The 26,313-nt window shown below is 37.0% G+C and overlaps 1 protein-coding gene across 1 annotated transcript; it reads left to right on the plus strand.

Annotated features, from left to right (window-relative positions):
* Nucleotides 1-570: 570 nt before the first annotated feature.
* LOC137049272 (zinc finger protein 568-like) lies at nucleotides 571-16,162 on the plus strand. The gene is made up of 3 exons (XM_067427771.1): nucleotides 571-622; nucleotides 4,239-4,386; nucleotides 12,694-16,162. The coding sequence occupies exons 2-3, from the start codon at nucleotides 4,290-4,292 to the stop codon at nucleotides 13,983-13,985; spliced, it is 1,389 nt and encodes a 462-aa protein (XP_067283872.1). The 5' UTR covers nucleotides 571-622; nucleotides 4,239-4,289; the 3' UTR covers nucleotides 13,986-16,162.
* The last annotated feature ends 10,151 nt before the right edge of the window (nucleotides 16,163-26,313 follow it).

Consider the following 26,313-nt stretch of genomic DNA (forward strand, 5'->3'; position numbering starts at 1 on the left):
TGTTTATAAATGATACACAAATACATAATTATTTCTTCATATTGTATTGTTTTACTGGGTTTTCCTGAAAGTATTTTTAAAGATTATTTATAACGTGGCAAACACAATAAAAATGATTGTGAAATAGTGTTTAAGTTAATTTTGACTGAGATCGTCTGCTGTAAATGTGTTCATGGTTTATTATTCATTCTGTTAACTTTCATGACTTTTTAGCATAGACTTGAAAATGGAAAATCAAAATGTAATGGGTAACATTTCAGCTGATATTAAGAGCGAATAGTGTTTGAAAAGCTTGTGATTACGGTTTTATCTGCATTTTATTTTTTACATTATAAATAAGTTTGCACAATGTTGTAGAAATATATTTGTTTTTATTAAGTTACCATGTCTTCTTGCAACAATAAAGAAATGTACCGTACCATTGTGTTATTAAATGCATTTCAATAATGCATGCATCTCTGAATTGTCATATTTTAAATATATTTTCTCTACATTAATTTCTATGCACATTTGTGACAGACTCAGCAGTGGTGTGTGAACGGGACTTTTATTTTGGTATTAAAGTGTGACGTCATATGGCTGCGCCGCGCTCCTGCATCTGTTGTGATTCGGCTGAAGAAAGGTTTGTGTTTTAATCAAATAACGTGACAAAACTTTTTTTACTTAAAGCGACATGTAATTAATGATTTATTATTAAATGTAACACTGCATTGCTTTATCTAACATGTATCAGCGTGTGAGTAAAGTAACATAATAAACTCATGAGTAACAGAAGGAGCGTGTCATTTTGCTCTTTATTGTGAATCAGTTCAAAATTCAGTCATGTACACTTATGAAATATATTAAATATATCCACTTAGAAAGTGAAAACGTATAGTGAATATATCCGCATAGAAAGTGAAAATAAATACATATATATATATATATGCCCAAATATAAACCTTAGAAAATGGAACAATTTCATATATTGACTAGCCCATATAAATGTATTTGTATAATACATGTCTTTTATATATGTCACATACATAATTATCAATATACATTAACTATATTTCTTTGTATAAATGCTAATTATACAAATTACACATATATGCATAGCATATTGCTTGCAAACATGTGACATGACCATAATGTTTACTCTTAGTATATATTTTACAATTAAAATGAAATATATTGTAACAATCTCCCTAGGAACAAAAAAAAGTTAAAGCTGTTCAGATAAGAAAAACATAAGCGTAATGTTTGTATGTATGTTGTTTAAATAAATTGGCATATATAAATTATATAATAAAACGTATATTGGGTGGGTCCACTCTCTCAGATTTTTTTTTTTTTTAACGTTAGATGCCATATTTACTTTAAATACAAATATACCGCGTTTACTGAACCATTTATTGAGCCAGATAAAATAACGGAAACCATTGAGCTATTTACTCTGGCTATGGTGAAAAAAATTATAGGTGTTTTTTTGTTTTGTTTTTGCATGGGGTTTGGGGGTCCTCCGCCAGATTTTTTTTTATTTTGTAGATGTGATTTTGCCTATACCAATAAAATAACTTAAACCAGTAAATACCATAATATTTTAATAAAAAGACAATATTAATTTAAGTGCCGTAGAAATCATCAGTTTCACAGGTAATGATAATGAACAAGTTGCATGTTTATTATGCTCTGTGTCCAGATAGAAAAAGTGTAAACGCATAACGATAAATTATATTAGATATATGTTTCAGGTCTGTGTCCACGAGCTATCACAAACATTTGTTTTAAATGAAGGGAAGCAAAAGATTTCCCTGGCGAACCACAGCCAGTTGGCCAAGCAGCCTTTTGATCGAACCAACCTCGAGAAAAGCTTCTCTTATACGTTTTCTCCTTTTCTCGCGCCTGTTGAGTTATATTCCCTTCTGGCTTGTCTGAGTTTTTCTGCTAATGTTCTTCTTTCATTGCGATTTAGTTTAATTTGTGGCTAGTTCTACTCCTATGACTACATTTAAAGGTCCACTGAAATCAAAATTGAAGTTTTTTTAGCTTTTAGTATGACTGTGTTAGCCTTAAAGTTATGAATAAGCTGGTATGTTCCAAAACTATGACAAAATTTGCATTTAGGAGATATAAGCATTCAAAATTTACAGTCTCTCACTTCCGTTAAAACAAATCTCAGATTTTGGTGACATCATCGCAGACTTCACTTTCTCGTCAAATCTTCTGTCCAATCAAAATGCTGTCTAGAATCTAAAGCCCGCCCCCTACACTGCTGAAGCGGCGGCTGTCAGTTGTTATCACACATTTACTCATTTCTACATGGTGAAAGGCACATAGCACCCTACATATGTGATAGGAAATGATTCAGTGTAAATATGCTTTCATTTGAGGCGAATGAAGTCTGTTTTTACATTAGTTTCACACGCTGCAACAGCGCACACACCCCAACGGCTCTGGTCTAAATTCATACTACAGACACGAGAGCGCAGCGCGGATCATATGCGCGAGTCGGCAAAGACAACAAACATATCGACCCATTTGAATTCTGCACAGAATGCTGCATTTCAAAGCGATATGGAGGAGATTATGATGATAAACAATGTTAGAGGAAACTGGCTTTACCAACAGAAAGGTCCGCTCTTGTGAGAGCACTCTAGTCTTGTGCTCTAGATACGCTATTGGCTGTTTAAAAAAAGGGGAGGAGCTGCTAACAGCTGGAGCCGTTTCATGGGAAATTACGTCAACACATTGAATAATGTGGCGCATTTCAAAGTACTTCAGTGGGCCTTTAAGTGCTACTCAACATCGCCTGCGCCACTAGGATGAATGTCCCGTGGTGCAGCAGGTGCACTGCTCTAATCTGTCAGAACTACAAGCGATATTCTAAAGTAAAACCATTATTAGCATATAATTAACACAAATTATGTTTCAAAATAAGAGATTATTAAAAATAAACAATAATAGTACAAATAAAAACAGGCAGGCAGGTTGGCTATGGGCAATCCGTTGTAAGTTGCATGTCATCAAGATTTGACGCAAATCGATCAGAGGTTCGAATTCGCCTTTAGCCACACTCGCTCTACTCCCTTTTCCCATCACATATCAGCTCGGTAAGGCATTTATTTTCAACAAAAAAAAAGTAGCAAATATTAGAAAAGTGGAAATAAAACGTCTAACGTGTTTAATGATAAGTGTTTCACGGTTAGGGGTAAGTAAACAGACATGCTGAATTTGAGACAATAAAAGTGAGTGGGTCCAATATCATTGGTTGTAAAAAGTGGGTGGGTCTTGTCTTGTCCCACCCACACACAATGGTTCCGATGCCCATGTTGGTGACTTATAACATACAATATTATATAAAAATAATCATATGTATAGTATTAATATATGTCAATATACTAATTTAATATGGAAAATGTATAAATGTTATAAACTTATATCATATAACATCTAGAGATATATGTCTTATATTTAATATGACTGTCATTTGCGATAAAGATGATTCAGTGATTCAAAGCACTCCATTTATATATCAGTATCTCGATTTCTACAAATCATTAAATATCTAAACTGCTTAATAAACTGCTTAAACTGGGTCTGTATAATTTGCATTCTTTTATTAATTTGTTGTGTTAGTTTTTAATGTTTTTATCTAATCAGGGGTGCATTCTTCAAACCTCTCTTTATACATCTGAGATAATTTGACCAATCCCAGATCTTCTAATTGTGATAACTGATCTTTGGCCAATTTGGTTCGTCAAACAAATTTGTGGATTAGAATAAAATATCTGGATTAAAGGAACTGTATGCAAGAAATGTATTTCAATTATAAAATGGTCCTGATATGTCACTAGACATTAAGAAATAATGTTAATTTCAAATACTTATATAACAACATTAGTCCGGCCAGGATATTGTCATTTAAAAGTTGTTGTTGCAGCCCTTAACTGATATTGATTTTGACATGTGGTGTTTAGGCCTGGATCATGATCACATTATCTGCATCTCATGTGCTGCATCAAGCCAAGACCTGTTGATTTGACAGCAAGTCCAGGATGAGCGTCGAAGAACCAAACAATCCGAGATCATGCTAAACCAACAATCAAATCCAGCTAACTGAGTTAGAGACGTACGAAGAACAGACCCCTGGTCAATCAGTTCCATTAACGGACAACTGAACTAGAGCTGATTGAGTCGCACTGAGATTTAGGGATTTACTTTTCTTTCTGTTATTTTTTTCCTCTTAAACATGACAGAGTGTTTAAACACAAAACAACTCAACTCCTGGAGAAGCAACTGAGATCCATATGAACATAAAGATGGCATCTATTAAAGAGGAGAGTGAAGAGGTGAAGACTGAAGAGACATTCGGAGTGAAACATGAAGAAACTGAGGAACAAACAGGTTGGTTTCATTCTCAAAGCTGAACTTAGTCATTTGATCCTTTTTTAAAATGTTCAGCTCTACAGAAAAGAAGGTTATTTGGTTATACTAAGGTTCCCTTTGTAAAGGGTTTATAAAGGTGTTTGTTAATGACTAATAACTCATTTACAAATGCATTATAAATAGTAATTAGTTACTGATTACTTCTCCAAGAAAGTAATCCAGTTACTTTACTAATTACTTATTTTCAAAAGTAATTAGTTACTTTACTTTATTATAATAAAAAGAAACATTAAGAAAATAATAAACATTGATTTATAATCTGAACATGAATATATATATATATATATATATATATATATATATATATATATATATATATATATATATATATATATATATATCAAAACATCTCACCAATACATTTTTCCAAGCATTAAACGCTGCATGGTTTGCTCTCTCCCGTGCGCCATGTTGTCCTTGCTCAACACGTCGCGGCGCTCATACGGCCTTCTCACTCACGAGAGTCTCACGAAACAAAATCATGGATAAGCAGTAACGCAGTTTGCTTACGGGAAAGTAACAGTAATCTAATTACTGTTTTTGCGATTGTAATCCGTTACTTTACTCGTTACTTGAAAAAAGTAATAGGATTACAGTAACGCATTATTTCTAACGCGTTACTGCCCATCACCTATCTCATGACTGCCACTTTTTAATATTATCTATTACAGAATTTATATCTCATGGATGTCACTTTTTTTTTTTTTATAAATGTTCTTTATCAAAACTGATTTCTTGTTTATGAAGAGGAAATTATCTAACTTTATTTTGGAGGATGAAATATTAGTTATGAACATTTTAATTCCAGTAATAGTTACTTGTGAACCTTACGTGGAAACCTATGAGCCATTTATTAATGAGTTACAAACATCAATAACCTGAACCTTAATGTAAAGTGAACACAAGTGAACTCATGTACAAATGAGTTAAAACATTAATAACGTGAACGTGAATACCTTTGAATTATGTATTTATTAATTATGAATGCACACACAAGTTTTCTGATTAAATATTTCATTATTGATACATTGTGTCAGTAAACACAATTTTAAACTTGAACAATAAAGGGTTTGTTCACCCAAAAATGCAATTTATGTCATTAATGACCCTAATGTCATTCCACACCCGTAAGACCTCCGTTCAGTCCGACAGCGTATCTAAGTGTATGCACACTATACTGTCCATGTCCAGAAAGGGAATAAAAACATCATCAAAGTAGTCCATATGTGACATCAGTTGGTTGATTAGAATCTCTTGAAGCTTCGAAAATACATTTTGGTTCAAAAATCACAGAACCTACGACTTAATTCAGCATTGTCTTCTCTTCCTGGTTTGTTTTCAAACCTCAAATAAAGATTCAAACAGTCTTGAATCAGCATATTGATTCATGATTCGGATCGCAAATGTCACATGATTTCTTTATTTGAGGATGGTGTGTACTGGATTTGGGTTTACTGGATATTATTTGGTGCTGTGATGAATTTCGCAATGCCAGGTTTGCCTGCTGCCGCCGTGTTTTTGTTGTTCACATGATCTAGATAAAGATACGGAGCAGAAGCTGCACAGTGCGTGTGTTGACAGAGTTTAGTGATTTGAAGAACAGTAAGAAAACTTCAGAATAATGTCACATATGGTTACTGAGATTATGAGCTTAATTATGGCATTAGTTTGATTGAAGTATGGTGTTTCATGAGGTAAAGTTTAATTCCAACATTAAAATAGGATTTTGACAATCTCATTACGAGGAAGCATGCAAACATAGTCTGTGACTGATTGCATTCATTTAATCCATCATGTGTAATTAAAGAAATGTTATTTCTCCAATGAAGTGAAATCATAGGAGCGGATGGATGATTTTAGCAGTAGATTCGGGTGACGTTAGAGCTGATCCGCGTATCTCTAGCGTGCATAGCAATGGTTCATTACCATTTATATTTATTCATTTAGTGATACTTTTTACCCAGTAGAAGTCACACAGCCAAGGACTCCCCTCCTCTCTTTGCAAGATCTGCTTGTGACTGAAGCCCAATAGTAGTCAGACTACAGATCACAACCTGTGATTCCCAAGTAAGAGGATCTGGTGGTTTACAGTGTCAACAGACGGGTCCGGTTTAATGAGGACAGATGAGTGTCTGCTTTTGAAGCCAGGCTAGTTGTTATCAAGTAGGTCGTTCTGTGAGGGAAAAACAGAAAGCTGATCCAACACAAATCTTTTTTGACATAAAGAAATGTTGACCAAAAACCTTGGGGATTGGGTCTAAGGGACAGGTTGTATTAAGGTTGGCACGGAGAACTTTGGAGACCTTTGTCTTTTCTATTTTGGAAGTGTAGAGTGTAATTAGTGTAGGTAAACACTGGCTGTGGGTAAAGCCTAGTTCAGACTGCAAGATTTTCAAACTCGTCGAGTCACTGCTCTTTTCACACTGCATGACTCTCTGAGGTATCATTCAGTCACTGCTGTGTTCACACTGCACGATGGTTTGATGACAGAGGAGTTCACACCGTATGACTGAACAAGAGGAAGAATCGGCGACAACTCTCTCTCTACGGTGCGCAAACTACATTTCGCAAATACACGTGCAATGTGACAAGCAAACAACGCGAGATCACAGGTGCGTCAGACCGGAGTTCTCGCGCGAGACTTCGAATTGTTATTAAAAATGATAAACTGCACAAAGTTTGCTTCAAATTCTATGTGCGCTGATTTGTAGAGAAAAAGAAAAAAGATTATGGCGAAGGAAATTGTTGGAGAGACAGAGGGAGCAAGGATTGTGTTCTGCAAGTCTGTCAAGCACTGAAGAATCCTCTGCTGGAAGCACAGATACATTTAGCTTTTTCTTTGAGTAAGATTGTTACCCCATTTCAAACAAGGTACCCAGGGTTGCCAACTTTACCTGGGTACAAGGTACCCAGGGTTGCCAACGGGGGGGTTATGCTTTTGATCTTGATTCAGTATCAGTTTATATCTAGTATATATACTGTACATAATAATATGTTTGTTTTGGCACTAGTTTAAAGATTTCTTGGGTCAAATTATATGTGCCATTCCTTAATATTCACTTGTGACTGCTTATATAAGTATCATTATTCATTAAAAAGATTAGGATGCAAGTTATTTAAGTTTTGAAATTTCACATTTAAAGAAATCTAGTGTTTGATCATCATATCTAAATATTTATTAGAATGCAAAGACTGCAATATATTTTTGAGCAACTAGATTAGATACATGTATATTTATTAAAGAGCCATAAGGCACCTAATGGCATTACAAATAAACATTAATATTTTTTTAGCCACAAAATGACTCTAATTTGCCTCTTTGAATTGGAATTCTCTATTTTAATATTAATTACTACACTAATTGTTATATACATTTTAGAAGAAATACAAATATTAGAAGAAAAATATTTTAAGTGGTCATTTATTGACAATAATTGTTGCACAAATAGTATTTAGTACCAAAAGATCTCCTCAAAATATTCAATAAATATCATTTAATGAGTATGAGTGTGACCTATTAGTAAGGAATACCTGAGGGCTAAATACAAGAATAACATTAATGTTATTCACTCTCCATAATAAAACGTTCCTGTAAATATGGCTGACTTAATAATCAATACACACTAACACTATGCTGTACTGTTTACCAAAACTTGCAGCAAACATCTATATAGTGAAACTGTTGTGTATCCGCTTAAGCCATTTAAATTCATTGGCACGGCGCTAGAAGTATTGAGCGCTCATGGGCCACGTGACCAGCGCGCACCGCAGGGAGGCGAGAGCATGCAACTCCGCTTTTCAACGCCTCTGGCTTTAACATTATGCCACATTAGCGCCAAAACGCTATTTATTGTTTGAATTTCATTAAAACACATTTTAAAAAATTAAAGCTTATAGCTTTGTTTAATATCAAAAGCAGGTTTGGCAATTTGGCGTGAGATTGAGTTGGGCGGAGTGAGAGCGTGAGACAGAGCCTGAAAGCGTGAGTATCACGCCAGATGCGTGAGAGTTGGCAACCCTGAGGTACCAGACCGATAAACCAATGGTGCCATTTATAGCTGCAGATTTTCAAAAGTTGTTAAAGAGTCTAATGGGTAGATTCGTCAAACCAGAGGTCATGCAGGAAGCTAAGTCTGCAAAAAAAGCTCCGGGATGTTGACATTAAATTGCCAACAAATTACATTGACTGCTCAAGTGTTGATCTTGGTTATGTCACCTACAGGATTCTAAAGGAGATGAGGGATGCACCATTATGGATTTCAGGCAGTCCTGCAGAGATGGTCTAGTTGCAATGGTTGACAAACTTCAACAGAAGTCTCCCCTGAAATACTGTTATGTACACCATGTGTACGCCCAGCCCGAGTGCATTATTTGTATAATTCAATGTAATTTCCTTTTTCCCTAGCTCCGGATTGGTTAAACTATAAAAAATATAAAGCCGGAAATACAGATTGTGCTTGCTCTCGCTGCCAGCTGCCGACGCCACAAGCCATTTTTGTCACGTTGTATTTTCTTTTGTAGTTATACCTTTGGTTTAGAGTGGGGAGACTTTTTTCCGTAGTATGATTTTTATCTACGGTCATTGGGCTCCCCAGCTCTCTTTTTCGTGTGTGTAAAACCTTGTTAAATAAATTATTGTTATAAACTATTTTAGCCGTTGTCCATCCTTTATGCTACGTGTCCCTCTCATCCTAGACACTTTACAACGGGGACTATAACAAATACATATTGGTGAAAAATATGGGCTTCTTAGATCCTGTGAACATGGCAGTTGAAAAAGAAACAGACCAGTTGAAGGGCACTTGCCTATCTGGTAGATCAAGGGAGGATCAACCAGCAGGACTGTGATGAAATTATTCAGAAATATTAAACATTAAAGTTTACCGTTGGAAATTTGTGTTGCATCGGGTCTCGCCACAATGTAGAAAGCAATGGGTTGATGGTTGTACTCATCAAATTTCTTCAAGATTGGCAGGTCTGGGTTAGTTCGCTTAAGATGTATTCAGATAGACTTGGGTAAACTAGCCTGAAATGCCGGAGATTTGATTTCGCCCTGAAACTCAGACTGGAAACCAGTACATTAATTTCTTCTGCTTCTGTTACACTTTTGCGGGAACCAATCACAGACTGGCTTTTCCATCTGGTCTGCTATTTGTGGGTTTAAAGGTCCCATTCTTTGCGATTCCATCTTTCAAACTTTAGTTAGTGTGTAATGTTGCTGTTAGAGCATAAATAATACCTGTAAAATTATAAAGCTCAAAGTTCAATGCCAAGCGAGATATTTAATTTAACAGAAGTTCCCTTTCAAAGCCTACAGCGAACGGCCGGTTTGGACTACACCGCTGCACTTCCTGCTTTAATGATGCAACTAAAACCGTTTGTTGACGAACCCTCCGCCCACAAGAACACGCAAATTCAGAGGAGTGGTCCTTTTGCTCTCGCAGGTCGAGAATAGGAAGCGTTGTTTTTGTAGAGTGTGTTTGTCGCCATGCCATTGAAACACTGTTATTTTCATCCCGGAGTCAAATCACCTTTGTTTGGCCTTCCCACGGACGCTGTACGTAGAGATCGTGGCTACAGTTCATGTTTAACTCGGTTCCGGAAAATTATAATCACAATTTAAAACTATGTGCAGCACATTTTGCTGAGGGCTGCTTCCTCAATCTCAGTCAGCTTAATGCCGGATTCGCAGAAAGATTATTCATAAAAGATGACGCAGTTCCCTCTTTGTCTGGAGAAGGCGTTGTTGATGGACCACAACCGGTAAGTGTATTTTATTATTTAAGTTGGTCCGTTTAACAGTTTATGTAACTCATTACACAAAGTGCAACGCTGTTTAGCTTTGTTAACTAACGTTAGATGGTAATTGAAACTAATCCGAAAAACTTAGTATATAAAAAGTATAGTAATTCATTCAGACACCATCGATTGTTGGTGTTTGTAATGATCAGTTTAAACTTCTGAATAGACAGCTTACCATTCTGAAACATCCAGCAAATGTAATTGATCCTCTTCGATATTCTCCGGGTCTGATTCCGGCTCAAATTGATAAGGCAATATAGACATTTTTGCAATAACATTGAGCGCGCGTATCTACCCGTTATGGTAAGAGGCGGGACCTTTCCGGGCAACGTGCGCTAAGCTGCTGTCCAATCACAGCGCGGGAAGCGCTGGCCTAATCAGAACTCGTTACGTGTTTCTGAAGGAGGGAATTCATAGAACAAGAAAATCAGGCCGTTTTTAGGACAGAGGAAACCGCGGTATACAGATAAGTAAATTGTGTGAAAAATACTGTTTTTTTACACGCGAAACATGAACTCATGTTATATTGCACACATAATCAAAGCTTCGAAAACACGCGAAGAACGGGACCTTTAACATGATGATGAATAGAGAAGCGATGGGTCATTGCCCGTTGATTACTCTTGTGCTTTGATTGGTTAAAGGACTATATAATCGCATACACAGTCATTTGAATTATGCTCGTTTATCACACCTTTTGTGGTCTGACTGGTTGAAGGACTATCCAATTGCACAGAGTAATTTATGCTCTCTGATCACACCTCTTGTATAGTAGAAATATAAAAGCAGACTTCCCAGTCTTAAATTCTTAAAATGTTTAAAAAACCTTAAATTGAGCTTGGTCTGGTGGTTAGGGGTGTAAGAAAATATCGATACACGTGAATATCGCAATATTTTGTTTGGTGTTACTTTATCGATTCTCAAAAAGACTGTATCGATATTTATATATTTATTTATTTCCATCCAGGATTTGTGGCTTTGTGTTTGAATTAAACCAGAGACTGTATACAACCCAACCGCTAGATGGCAGTGTTATCTCAGAACGTAACTGATTTGGAGCCAGAGAATCGCAAGGTGAATATGCATGTTTGCATTAGCATTAGCAAACCTCACAAGACGATAGAATTATTCTGCTTCCGTGGTTAACAGAGCTGAAGCTTGGACTCATTTTGGCTTCAGCTACAAAGCCACTTAGGAAATCAACAAGAGTCATTTTGTTTGTAAAATAGGCAAAGTTAAAATCCGGTACTCGGGAAACATTGAATCGGAGAGCTCACTTAACATCCAGATGTCATCCGCATTGCTGAGAAGTGATTCAATAGAATATATAGAGCACATTTTCCTCTCAGTGACAAAATAAACACACACCAAAACTGACAGCGGTGGCAGCAGAACGAAATCATCTGATCATAGTGATGTGGATATGGATACACAACTTTGCAGTTCAGCCTACTTGAAATGGGACTTTATACAATAGACTGCATTAATGAAAAAAGTTACTTGTCATGTTTTATGCATATGGCTGTTCTTTATTCTTTAAAAAAAATTAAAAAAAAATATTCATTGTTTTTTTTCCCCCTTACAATATATCGTATCGTAACCCCTGTATCGTGATACGTATCGTATCGCCCGATTCTTCGCAATACACGGTTGGTCTGACAAGCTTGACCCACATCAAGATGTTTGGTCTGGAAACTCACCATTGACAGCTCACTCTGAGGGGCGGGATAAACGGTTGTCAAACGGTTGAATAAGAAAATGCAAATTACATTTTCTTATTCAGTAAATAAAGATTACTTATTAAATGGAAAGGTCGTTATAATGATTGCACAATTTGGCGATGTGCAATATGTAGGTTATGTAAATTGCCATTGAACAAAAGATCAACTAGAATGGTATGCTTTTTATCAGCGTCTGTTTCCATGGTGAATCATTGATTCGTCACTCTTGAGAATGTTTACAGGGAACATACTCAGAGTTGTTTGAACTTAATCCCAGACTCGTTTACCTCGAGTAAGCAAGGTTTGGGTTAATCAACTGTGACTTCAAGGAATGTGTGACGCTAAGTTTCTTTCTGCAATACCCCCCAGATCCTGTATAGCAAAACATGGGATTTCCAAATCTAGATAATTCTGATCGAAATTAAAAAAAATTTGAACAGGGTCCAGGAGACTCTTCTGCTGGATTCTTTATTGAGAGCAAATTCCTTCATCAAGTCTTAATGTAAGGGTAAAAAGACAGTGCTCCTCAGCTATTTTGAATGACATTGTTATGAATAGGATATCAATGCAACCCTCACCCCTTCTGAGCCCTCCGCACCGTGTCCACCTTTTTCCCTCAGTGCAACACAATTGGGAATAGGATCTAGTTCATTTAAATACTTTACATGCCTAAATGTTTTGTTGTCTGTTGCTTTGTGCCATTTAATTGGTGTTGTTTTCCATTTGTCTCTTTTCACCTTAGATTTGATGACCCTGAAAGAGGAGAGTGAAGTACTAAATGAAATTGAAGAGAAAGATCAATATAAGAACCATGATTCTATAATAAAAGACAAAACTTTGTGTTGCTCACAGGCTGGAAAGACACGAAAAAGGGCTAAAAAGAAGGGAACTAGAAGTAATTTCACCTGCCAACATTGTGAAAACAGATTCACTCTAAAGAAAGACTTTAACAGGCACATAAGAATTCACACTAGAGAGAAGCCCTGTACCTGCCAACACTGTGGAAAGAGTTTCACTAAAAAACAACACTTTGTAGAACACATAAAGATTCACACTGGAGAGAAGCCGTTCACCTGCCAACAATGTGGAAAAGGTTTTACTAAAAAACAACACTTAGAATACCACCTAAGTATTCACACAGGAGCGAAGCCATTCACCTGCCAAAAATGTGGAAAAAGTTTCAACCGAGAAGGAACCCTTAACAGGCACATGAGAGTTCACACTGGAGAGAAGCCTTACACCTGCCAACAGTGTGAAAAGAGTTTCAATCGAGACGAAAGCCTTAAGAGGCACATGAGAATTCACTCTGGAGAGAAGCCTTACGTGTGCCCTCAATGTGGAAGGAGTTTCAATCAAAAACAACACTTTGTATACCACATAAGGATTCACACGGTAGAGAAGCCGTTCACCTGCCCTCAGTGTGGAAGGACTTTCAATCAACATGAAACCTTTAAAGACCACATGAGACTTCACTCTGGGGAACAAGTCTACGCATGCCCTCAGTGTGGAAGGACTTTCAATCAAAAACAACACCTTGAATACCACATAAGGATTCACACTGGAGAGAAGCCGTTTACCTGCCAACAATGCGGAAAAAGTTTCAACCGAAAAGGAAACTTTAACCGGCACATGAGAATTCATACTGGAGAGAAACCTTACACATGCACTCACTGTGGAAAGAGCTTTGATCAACATGAAACCTTTAAAGACCACATGAGAATTCATACTGGAGAGAAACCTTACACATGCCCTCACTGTGGAAAGAGCTTTGATCAGCATGAGACCTTTAAAGACCACATGAGGACTCACACTGGAGAGAAACCTTACACATGCCCTCACTGTGGAAATAGTTTCATTAAAAAAGAACGTTTTGTAGAACACATGAGGATTCACACTGGAGAGAAGCCTTTCACCTGCCAACAATGTGGAAAAAATTTCAACCGAAAAGGAAACCTTAACAGGCACGTGAGAGCTCACACTGGAGAGAAGCTGTTTATATGTGGTGTGGAAAGTATTAAAGGGGTGATAAATTGAGAAATCAACTTTCCCTTGAGTTTTTTATATATAAAAGGATATCCTGTAAGTTTCAGAGCTGAAAACTTATTTGTCAGTCAAAGAAAAGCTTTTATAGACACCAGGCCCAGCATACGACAGGTCGGGGATCTATGAGGTCAAAGAAAGGCAAGCACCGCCTCTGCAAAAGAATATTAACGCCCTATGTCACTGCCTGTTTAGCCCCACCCACCGATTCACGTATATGTAACATAGGCCTAGTGTTGAACCATCAAACTACCAAGCAATAAACATGCCGTTGAGGATTACAAAATATTGTGCAGTGCCTGGGTTCATCAGTAATGCAACATGTAAGTAAGTGTTCATTCTAATGCCTGATCTGGGACCAGTGATTTCTGATATGTAATGATTCATGTACAGTCAGATGTTCTTAGTCTGTGTGTCAAACCAGTGACTAAACGTCAACTTGCATTGTTTCTCATAGTAGGATGAAAATAACCTATTATTTAATTCTGTTCTGTCGATTGAATCGACCTGTTGATCATAGTTTATCAGTGAAACGTTTAACAGGGACTCTTGTTTTATTCAATGAATCTTTTAACTATATCACATTTGCACTGTTAGACGGTGCTCCATCGCATACTTCCATCTCCACATCAAAGTTCCTCAAGGCGAAGAAGATCAAGATGCTCCAGGATTGGCCAGCCCAGTCACCAGACATGAACATAATTGAGCATATGTGGGGTAGGATGAAAGAGGACGCATGGAAGACGAAACCAAAGAATATTGATGAACTCTGGGAGGCATGCAAGACTGCTTTCTTAGCTATTCCGGATGACTTCATCAATAAATTGTATGAATCCTTGCCAAACCGCATGGATGCAGTCCTTCAAGCTCATGAAAGTCATACAAGATATTACATTTGGATCTCACAGCACCACAACTTAATTTGCTGACATATTTTTGTATTTGCAGTAAATTTGTTCAATTTCTGTATAGGCGACAAAACTTTTGTCTTGCCAAAATTTGACCTTTCTGTCTTGATTAAATGATAAATATTTTTTCTATGAAAATTATTTATTTCAGTGCATTAAACATCATTTGGGAGGGTTTTAGCTTTTCATATGAGCTATTTCTAACACCAATGAATTAATTAAAAGTCAGGTTAATATCAGGTATTTCTAGAAAATAGATAAGCAACAAGACTTTTGTCAGGGACTGTACATGGGAGGAGCTGGTCAATGACCTGAAAAGAGCTGGGACCACCGTTTCCAAGGTTACTGTTGGTAATACACTAAGACGTCATGGTTAGAAATCATGCATGGCACGGAAGTTTCCCCTGCTTAAACCAGCACATGTCCAGGCCCATCTACGACCATTTGGATGATCCAGAGGAGTCATGGGAGAAAGTCATGTGGTCAGATGAGACCAAAATATAACTTTTTGGTCATAATTCCACTAAACGTGGAAGACGAGGAAGAAGAATGATGAGTACCATCCCAAGAACACCATTCCTACTGTGAAGCATGAGGGTGGTAACATCATGCTGTGGGGGTGTTTTTCTGCACATGGGACAGGGCGACTGCACTGATTAAGGAGAGGATGACCGGGGCCATGTATTGCGAGATTTTGGGGAACAACCTCAGTTAGAGCACTGAAGATCGGTCAAGGCTGGGTCTTCCAACATGATAATGACCCGAAGCAGGAAAGCCAGGAAAACCAAGGAGTGGTTCTGTAAGAAGCATATCACGGTTCAGGTGTGGCCTAGCCAGTCTCCAGACCTAAACCCATAAGAGAATCTTTGGAGGGAGCTCAAACTCCGTGTTTCTCAGCAACAGGCCAGAAACTTGACAGATCTAGAGAAGATCTGTGTGGAGGAGTTGGCCCAAATCCCTCCTGCAGTGTGCAAACCTGGTGAAAAACTACAGGAAACGTTTGACCTCTGTAATTGCAAACAAAGGCTACTTTACCAACTATTAACATTGATTTTCTCAGGTGTTCAAATACTTATTTGCAGCTGTATCATACAAAGAGATAGTTTAAAAAATCATACATTGTGATTTCTGGATTATTATTATTATTATTATTATGTTTCTCACAGTGGCCATGCACCTACGATGACAATTTCAGACCCCTCCATGATTTCTAAGTGGGAGAACTTGCAAAATAGCAGGGTGTTCAAATACTTATTTTCCTCACTATATGTATATATATATATATATATATATATATATATATATATATATATATATATATATATATATATATATATATATATATATTCAATTATTAATCAAAGCCTTAATCAATATTTATCTTCCTATATTATGATTATTTCCAGTTATGATTTTGCCTAAGAGAACCCCTGATTGTTCCTTGTGTTCTAAAGTGTGTATTTGGTCTCTGAGGAGTGACTGAGGGTCTGGCCTAGAGATGTGTGGTGTGCCACTAAACACTTGCAACAAGGTGTAGTGTGTTTGGATTTTTGAGGTATCACATGCCCCTAACATGCAAGGAGTGCACTAACCGTGTTTGCTCACTTAGCCAGCTTCCAGATATGAAATATGGATTTGTCTTTCATTTTTATTTTATTCATTTTGTATTTCCTTTTACTGAAACACTAAAGAGTCAAAATAAATATTGCCTGTATTACTGTCTGTATATCTCACTGAGAGAACACATGCTATCAGTATGTTTTGGTTAGAAATGGAGCTCAGCATTTTCTCTGAGCAAATCAGAATCATCCACCTTGTAGTAATGACGTGGATAGACCTTGAAAAAAGTATAACTGTTGGGACAATTGTATGTACAATAGGCGGGGCAACGAGACAGTGAGAGAGGGAGTGCGGCCTCATGTAGCTGGCTTCTACTGTTAAAACTGCAAACTATTCTTCAGTAAATTTTTATTTTTATTAATCACACTCCTGACTCTTGGCATTTATTTTTCACTACTGGTCTTGTCATAAACTGTTAACCCCTAAAACTTCACACATAACCCACAGCTGTTTAAAGATCATAGGTGAGGATGAACTTTGATTTAATTATGGCTAACAATTTGTGATAACTAAATAATGGCTAACAATGTGATTGACATCATCGGTAACTTGATTAGTCCGGATAAAGATTTTGAGACGAAAGAGCAAACACTGTATGCAGATCTGCCCTGAAGCCGCAATTCTGCAGAACTTAAGCAAATGGGCAGCAATGTTTTAATTCTGTTTAGAAAATTAAACAGCAACTTAACTGGCTACAAATAAAGAAAGAGAAAAATATTCAAATATTTAGATGTTAGTGCTTATTCATGGGTTGTAAAATGGGTGAGGAGAAAGGAAAAATTCCAGAAGTAACTGAGGATCGTATAATTTGATAACCAGATGTGATGTTTTTGAAAAAGATGCAAGGTATCATTATTTGCAAGGCATTGTCTGTTTTATTGGACCCCAAGCTCTCTTCTCTGTCCGAGCGATTGCTGCTTTAGGCACCGCCTCACAGACTGGGAACCAGACTGAAACATGCCAGTTTGAGGAATGACAGAGAGTGTTTTTTATTGTGGTTAGCAGGGCCATTTTGTAACTGCACACCCATAAGGTGTTGAAGATGTAGCAAATTAGGCCACCAGGCTAAAGTCTGTAAACAAACCTAGTAAAAAGAAAGAAATAGAGACTTACACTCTGACTAAGAAAGAGATAGCTGTAAGGTTAATAAAGTCTTTAGTGATTCTTTTTGAGGGAAAGATTTGAGATAATTATAATATAAGGTTATCATTAAAGATGATAAAACATGTTGCAAAGATATATAAATCCTGATGTAGAGGGTTTTTAAATGACCGACAAAAATTATAATAAATATGTTCTTGCTCTTCTCACTTTTGCAATACTCTGAATAATACTTATTGGACTTAACATTGGGTTATTGAAATAACTATAGGTAAGTTAATATGTTAAAAACCCTAGAAAGTGATGTTTTGGTTTCAAAAGATAAGTTTGTGAAGAGCTCTAATAAAACAATTTGCTTATCTGAATCTGGCCACCACCTGGCCTAACTTGAGTAACAGAGACTCAATCGGAGTAGAAATGTAGAGTTTCTAAATTCATTGTATGATTATTTGAAAATGTGATTCCTGTCTTAGGACAGAGTTAAATGATCAAGTTTGATGTATAAAATTATGAAAATGTAGTGCACCCGTCCTGGATGCCTCAGAGTCTATCTCATTCAAAACCAGCTTAAAGCTTTTATCTGCTCTGTAGTTATGGCCCTCTGTCATTTCAGAAAATAGCACATCGGCGAGCACGTCAAGTATAAACGCCTCGTCCGTTTGGGGAGGAGCGTGCGCAGTCAGCGGAGGCTCGCGCTGCGGAGCCAGGCAAAAGTATAAGGCTTGAGTCATTGAGTCGATTCATTCAAACGGCTGATTCATTCAAGAATGACGCAGTCGTTTACAAACAGGTCATTGAATTTTTGATTCAACACATTCATTTAAACACTGAATCATTCAGTAACACACACTGTTAATACTGTGTTAATAACACTGTTGTGAGAGGCCTTATGGTTCTTCTGTTTGGAACTTTGTTTTTTGAAACAATTTTCGCTGCTGAAATAGAACAAAATCACTCAATATTGCATCTAAAATTGTGACTAAATGTTAATTGTTTATGGAACTGTCATATGAACTCAGTGTCATTTTCAATTGTGATGGTATTCAGGAAAACATGATGTTGTTTAACTGTATCATATGTTATAAATATAATGTTCACATTTTGAACTTAAAAAAAAAAAAATGTTTTAATCAGGCTCTTGTCCGTCAGGCAACTTGTCCCGGACGATCGCTATTGACAGGATGTGTGATTAAAATCAAGAACACAAGTTTTATTTTTATTATTATAAAATTATTAATTAATTCGTTTTTGGTTCATTTCTCCAGTAAAAGATTAATCCTGTTAATTTAGATTTGGCTGCAAATCATCAGCACAAGAAGTCTGGTAAGAGTGCATGGCTTCGTCGTCATACCCATTTCACCTTTTAAACAATCATTGTTTGAAGTGTAGTCCATCGCACACGTTTCTGGACTTACTCTGCTGACAGAAGGCATAAAAAGCAGTTGACTGCAATAGGAAACTTAGCCTAATAGTTCCAAAGTGTTGATGCACTTTTTATTCTGATTGTATTACACATGAGAATCGATCAGGTCAAATATATTTTTACAGTCGCACGCAGTAATTTCCATGCATAAATTCCCCTAAAAATGTTCGCTATGTAGAGCCCTGGGTCAGATATTCTGATTGTGCATTTTTAGTCTGATCGTGTTTCTCTGTGTTCAACTTTTTTACTTCATTTTCAAATTATTTCAATTTTATTAACTATTAGTTCAAATAAATCTAAAATATATATTCCAAGATACCAGCATTGGCCATCAGAAAAACAAAACAAAAAACAACCACTTCGGAACATAGTAATAATACACTGTAAAAAAAAGAGAAAAAAAAGAGAAAAAAAAGCTATGTTCCATTTACTTATAAGTTATATACTATTTGACCATTATTTTTCCCATAATATTGTATCTGATGATGTGATTTTTGTTATATAATAATATAACAAATATCACATCATCAGATACAATATTGGCATATATGCAATAAAACTTAATGCAGTCTGCAGTGATTGAATATCTAATAAACATATCAAAATATATGTAATGCATCACACACTTCATACTCAACTCGTATAGTTTACCTCTTCAATCACACACATGCAGTATTTAATACAGGTCAATGACAATAGTTAGGGGTAATTTTAGTTTTGAAACCTTTTATATAAACACAATTTGTAAAAATCAGTAGTTTTAAAACCTCACAATTTGTATAATTATCAAATTTCAACATTGCACAGCTGCAAACATGACTCTTTGATTATAAATAAGGTAATTAATATCAGTAGAGATGAATGATCATCCAGAGGAGCTCAACTGATCCTTGAACAGTGAAAAGGTTTGTACATCTCTCTCAAATACTCGTAAAAACTGATCATCTCTCAAATACTTGTAAAAACAGATAATTTCAAGTGTGACTAAGGGCATACACATAACGCAGTTAAATCAGCACTAGGTAACTTTTCAACGGTCATAATATATTTTTTAAGACTCTTGTGATGATAAATCGACTTACAATAGGTTGAATGACACGTCTGCCATAGCCTGATGGGGTCTGTATCGTTTTTAATCGTACTTTTAAACTTCGGGTTTCGGGTAGTAACCCGAGAAAAAGAAAAGAACTACAAAATTCGACTGCTTTACGGCATATACGTCACTTCCACCAACACACACACTTCCTTACATTCGGACGTGCGAGCCCAACTTTGTTCGTCGGATAATATAGTCATGTCTGAAGCAGCAGCTAGACAAATAAGAAAGAAAAGGTTTTGTTGGAGGAAAGCAATAAGAGGAAATGAAAAAATGATGGGATTAAAGGCAGGACGAGGATCAAAATGTGACCAGGGTTTGCTCGTCGGCGTGAGCTGAAGGAGGCGTGCCCGACCGATGCTGTCCTGCTTGTTACGGTGAGCTACCACTCAAACATTGAACTGAAGTATCATAGAGATTCTGTAAAACGGTAACCAATAGACTACTATAATGACGCTGGCTTGTAAACGTGAGCATCGTGATTATTTGGCGTTTGAAAAAAACAAAACCCATGAAATTATATTCATATGACATGCTGGAGCATATGCCACTGACTGTAACGTTACCTGGGATGAAGACATTACACACGCGACGCCAGAAGAACTCCTCTTGCAGTTTTCAGGGGAACTGTTAGTGCTGCACCGACCCGCGGGACGCTTTTATGAAGTTATTTGGCCCGCACCGCACCACTGTATATATTTTTACAACACGCCGCGCACCCGCGACCATTAAATAGACATACGGGGTCCGCGGGTTATGAGACGACCCACGCATCACTAGTTCAGGGCTATCAGGGTTGTCATGTCAACAAATGCACGCGCGATGGCATCCCCTGTTGTAGGATTACAGAGCTTACGACAGTAGTTGAGGACATTATTTTTTCCAAACTGTAGGGGGACCCCGAGAGCAAAAGTAGCCAAGTGGGGCTTTAAGATATAAAAAACAAAAACAACGCCAATTCAGTTTTGAACACACATGATGAGTAAACCACAAAGAACATCAAAATACATAATCATGCCTGCTCAAGTTGTAAGCACGCAGTTATTAATCAGTGTATTATGAATGTACCAAACATTGAAGCACATGGGATCAGGGAATAACCATAACGTATTGAGGTAATAAGGTATTTCAAATAATTATTTCATTATTAAAGTATAAAACATTTGGGAAGTGAGTGCATTATGCCCACATATAAAACAGAAAGCATGAAGTAACTGAAAATTATATTTTATACTCTGCTATTGTATATTTTTTTATTTGGAGAATAATAGCTAGAATGTTAGCTACTGTGTGATTTGTGTACATTTCAGAAGTATTTGTGCTTTGTGTCAGGAGCATTATCCTGCTGAAAGAGCCACAGCCACCAGAATACCGTTTCCATGAAAGGCTGAACATGGTCTCAGCAATGCTTAGGTAGGTGGAGCGTGTCAAAGTAACATCCACATGGATGGAGGACCCATGGTTTCCCAGCAGAACATTGCCCAATGCATCACACTGCCTCCGGTGGCATGTCTTCCTCCCATAGTGCATCCTGGGGCCATGTGTTCCCCAGGTAAGCGACGCACACGCACCGGGCCATCCACGTGATGTAAAAGAACGCGTGATTCCTCAGACCAGGCCACCTTCTTCCATTGCTCCGTGGTCCAGTTCTGATGCTCACGTGCCACTGTTGGTGCTTTCGGCGGGGTCGGGTCGGGGTCAGCATGGGCACCCTGACTATCCCGCCGCTAATGGCAATGCCGCCCCATACGCAACAAACTAATATGCACTGTATATTCTGACACCTTTCTATCAGAACCAGCATTAACTTCTGGAGCAGTTTGAGCTCCAGTAGCTCGTCTGTTTGATCAGACCACACGGGCCAGCCTTCGCTCCCCATGAGCATCAATGAGCCTTGGCCACCCATGACCACCCATACTTTTGATAGACACGGACCACTGCCAGTGGTATTGGGGGGACACCCCACAATAGCTGTAGGTTTGGAGATGCTCTGACCCAGTTCTCTAGCCAACACAACTTTGCCCATGTCAAACTTGCTCAAATCCTTGCTTGCTACATATGCCCATTTTTCCTGCTTCTAATACATCAACTTTGAGGTCGAACCACTTGCTGCCTAATATATCCTACCCACAAATAAGTGCCGTAAAGAAGAGATAATCAGTGTTATTCATTTCACCTGTCATAGCTGAATGGTCATAATGTTATGCCTAATCGGTGTTTGTGTGGGTAATATTACTACTAGTTTATTAGTTAATTTTTACTATGTCTGCTTGATGAAAACAATAAAATATCCCAATGGACATCCTCATAATCCACTCTCAGAAGGCCCTATTGTCACACTTGAGTCTGTCCTACTATCTGGCTATTTTATCCCTTTACAGACATATCAACCGTACGGTCACACATACTTTTGGAAAATTATGACAAACAGGTGTTCATGTATTTTGCCATATTTTTATTGTTTGGACTCTACCCTACTAACTACATACCCAGCAAACATTGGTCCGACGGCAACGTCGTGTCCCTGGCCAAAAATAGTCGCGGTAGGACGGCATGAATCAGTAAAAATGTGTAATACAGAAACATTTCTTAAAAATGTATTCAGATACGTTTGTTCATGTCTACAGTTCTCTGGAGTTGTATGTATAATTATTACTTTGACTTTTAGCTCCGTGTAGTTCAATATACACCCTGTTGTGATTCGGTTGTGAGAGGACGTCACCTGGCGACGTCTTTTACACGTGCAATTATAGTCCATCCTGACCCGTTATGAAATCCTTGTGAAATATGCAAAAGCTGTGCTTACCTTACACATTGGTTAATACTGCAATAATTAATTTAAGTGCACCAAGTAGTTTTTAAGAGGTTGTGAATAAGACGTCCACTGACGTCAAGCGAGATAGCAGGAAAAAAACAGAAATTATCTTTATGAAATACACAGTTTGCATGCAAAATAAATATATTTACTTTATCTCATTTAATTAATTATAATCACAACGTGCCCATGTGGTTAAGTGATTGTAAAGCTGCATTTTAGTAATTTTTTTCCAATCAGTTTTAGGCTATTTGTTTTTATTTTTATGTAAAACAGATACATTTCCATTCACCATTTAGGTCTGAGTTGGATGAAGATAGCCAAAACTGTGCTGCCAAGATGTAGTAACAATATATAGTAATAGTGCGTTATAAATAAAATCTATTATTATTAATACATCTTGCGATATTACAAAATCCCACGATAGGATATTATCTCGCGAGATATGCTCTCCCGGAAGGCCGGACAGGACCGTTGAACAACCACGAGGAGAGGAATTGAGGAGTTGTATCGATATATTATTAAAAATCTACTGTTGGGTAAGTACATTTTGTGTTATTTGATTAACATGCTTGAGTTTTACTTTTTTTACACGAATGAAATGGAAGAAATGATGCTACATTGAACGTATACATAGAATACCGTTGTATAAGTATGTTAAATGATACAGTCAAAGTTATTACTGTAACTTATTAATGTATCCTTTATATGATGTACTTTATATGATGTACTTATATTGATGGGCCATATGCCAATCAAAAAAAATATTTTTTATTGGTACCATTTATCTATTTAGGGGACATCTCAGCCCACCTGTCTTTCACTTTCTCACAGACACAAACCTAGTTAAGGGTCTTTCTCACAGACACACACCCAGTTAAGGGTCCTTCTCACAGACACACACCTAGTTAAGGGTCCTTCTCACAGACACACACCTAGTTAAGGGTCCTTCTCACAGACACACACCTAGTTAAGGGTCTTTCTCACAGACACACACCTAGTTAAGGGTCTTTCTCACAGACACACACCCAGTTAAGGGTCCTTCTCACAGACACACACCTAGTTAAGGGTCCTTCTCACAGACACACACCTAGTTAAGGGTCCTTCTCACAGACACACACCCAGTTAAGGGTCCTTCTCACAGACACACACCTAGTTAAGGGTCCTTCTCACAGACACACACCTAGTTAAGGGTCCTTCTCACAGACACACACCTAGTTAAGGGTCTTTCTCACAGACACACATCTAGTTAAGGGTCTTTCTCACAGACACACACCCAGTTAAGGGTCCTTCTCACAGACACACACCTAGTTAAGGGTCCTTCTCACAGACACACACCTAGTTAAGGGTCCTTCTCACAGACACACACCTAAGTTTTTTTTTAGGGCAGCACAGTGGTATTGAAGAGGGAGCGGACAGATGCTGATCCCCCAACTGATGGATCCATCTAACACCCATTTAAAGCAGAACATCTTTTATACAATAAAATAAAATGTAATGCTTTTATGTGTTGATTGTTTTTATTATTATATCATTTTACTTATTTTTATTGATTTTTGTCATTTTCCCATGTAGCACTTTTGAGATTCTTCGGAATGAAGTGCGTTATAAATAAAATGTATTATTATTATTATTATTATTATTATTATTATTATTATTATTATTATTTTTATTATACATGTTGTTCCATTGTTTTTTTATTTTGCTGTACTCCATTAAGCTATTTTGAGAATAAATGCATGTAACTTACCTCACATTTTCCCTTTTATTCATTAAAAAAAAATATATATATATATATATATTCTCTTCCCTCAGATGCTGTGAAGATGTGGAATCCGAATGCTCCAGACTCTGAGATTGATGCAGCGATGGAGGAACACCTGAAGCCCTATACAGGAAGAGCTGGGGTGGTGCTTACAAAAATGAGCCAAAAAACTTTAATGTGTTTAAGCCAGGGATAGTTCACCCAAAAATGAAAATTCATTGTTATCCCTTTCAATGTTCTGCTGTACACAAATATATTTGGAAGCCAGTTTGTAACCAAGCAGATATAACCTCCCATTAACTAACATTATATTATTTGCCTACTTTAGTAGTTAATGTTTTGAGATCTGTTCGGTTACAAATGTTCTTCCAAATATCTTTGTGTTCAGCAGAACATAGAAAGGTATACAGGTTTGAAACATGGGTGAACTATCCCTTTATATAGGCAGTATCACTTTACAATAAGGTTGTATCAGTTAACATTAGTTAATGCATTAGTTAACATGAAACGAGCAATACATTTGTTACTGTGTATTTGTTAATCTTTGTTAAAGTTAGTTAATAAAAATACAGCTGTTCATGTTAGTTCACAGTGCATTAACTAATGTTAACAAGATTTTAATTATGCATTAGTAAATGCTGAAATTAACATTAACAAAAATAAATAAATTCTTTATAAGTGCAGTTCATTATTAGTTAATGTTAACTTTGAACCTTATTGTAAAATGTTATCTTAAAGGCTAATAATTCAGTATTTTGAATTTGGTATTTTAGTTTGGTTAACAGATGTTAAACAATGATGCAAAATAAATAAAGAGGAAAAGTTGTGGCTGTTCAAAACAATAAAATGTTGTGGTAAATCAGAACATGCTGGGTTTTTTTTTTTTTTTTGCTTATGTCCTCAATGTGTTCTTGTTTGTGATGCACGTGATTAAAACGTTGTATGGAGGTTCAGGTCTGACTGGACCTATTTTGGACCTTTTTTGAACCTTTGTCAAGATGTGTTAAACCTCACGCCATAACTGATTGCCTTTCACGATGTTACACAATGGGTGTGTAATTATTTTATATATGCAGGCTTATAAATACACGTAAATTATGTAGCAACACATTTAAACAGCCAGAAGACGTCGCATTTAGACGTCCAGGGACGCGCAGAAGAGACGTGCAGTTCACGGCCAGATGACGTCAAAGACGTCGGTTCAACTTTCATTTTGGAACTATTTTTCAACCGTGACGGGACGTGTAGGATTGACGTCTTTTCAACGGTCATTAAACGTCCAAATGTTTGCTGGGTAATTATGGTTTGATTCCCTACTTTACTGATATCTTGTTTGACCCTATTATTTGATGACCGATCAGAAACTTCATTTTTTGTGTGAACGACTGAAGTGTGCAAACTGATACTGTCACCTGAAAACTGAAAAGTCCCATCCCTCCATGCCAAAATCAGACAGAGGGGTGGAGCAATAGAGCTGTAGAAGAATTTTGTCTCATCTCCTTCTTCTTTTGACTGCATTTTTTAACACTCAAAGTAACTTTTGGAAAATTATTTTCTCCATCATAAACTGGTCACCGTTGAAAACCACGTGATC

This window comes from Pseudorasbora parva, chromosome 20, assembly GCF_024679245.1.
Source record: "Pseudorasbora parva isolate DD20220531a chromosome 20, ASM2467924v1, whole genome shotgun sequence".
Taxonomy (NCBI): domain Eukaryota; kingdom Metazoa; phylum Chordata; class Actinopteri; order Cypriniformes; family Gobionidae; genus Pseudorasbora; species Pseudorasbora parva.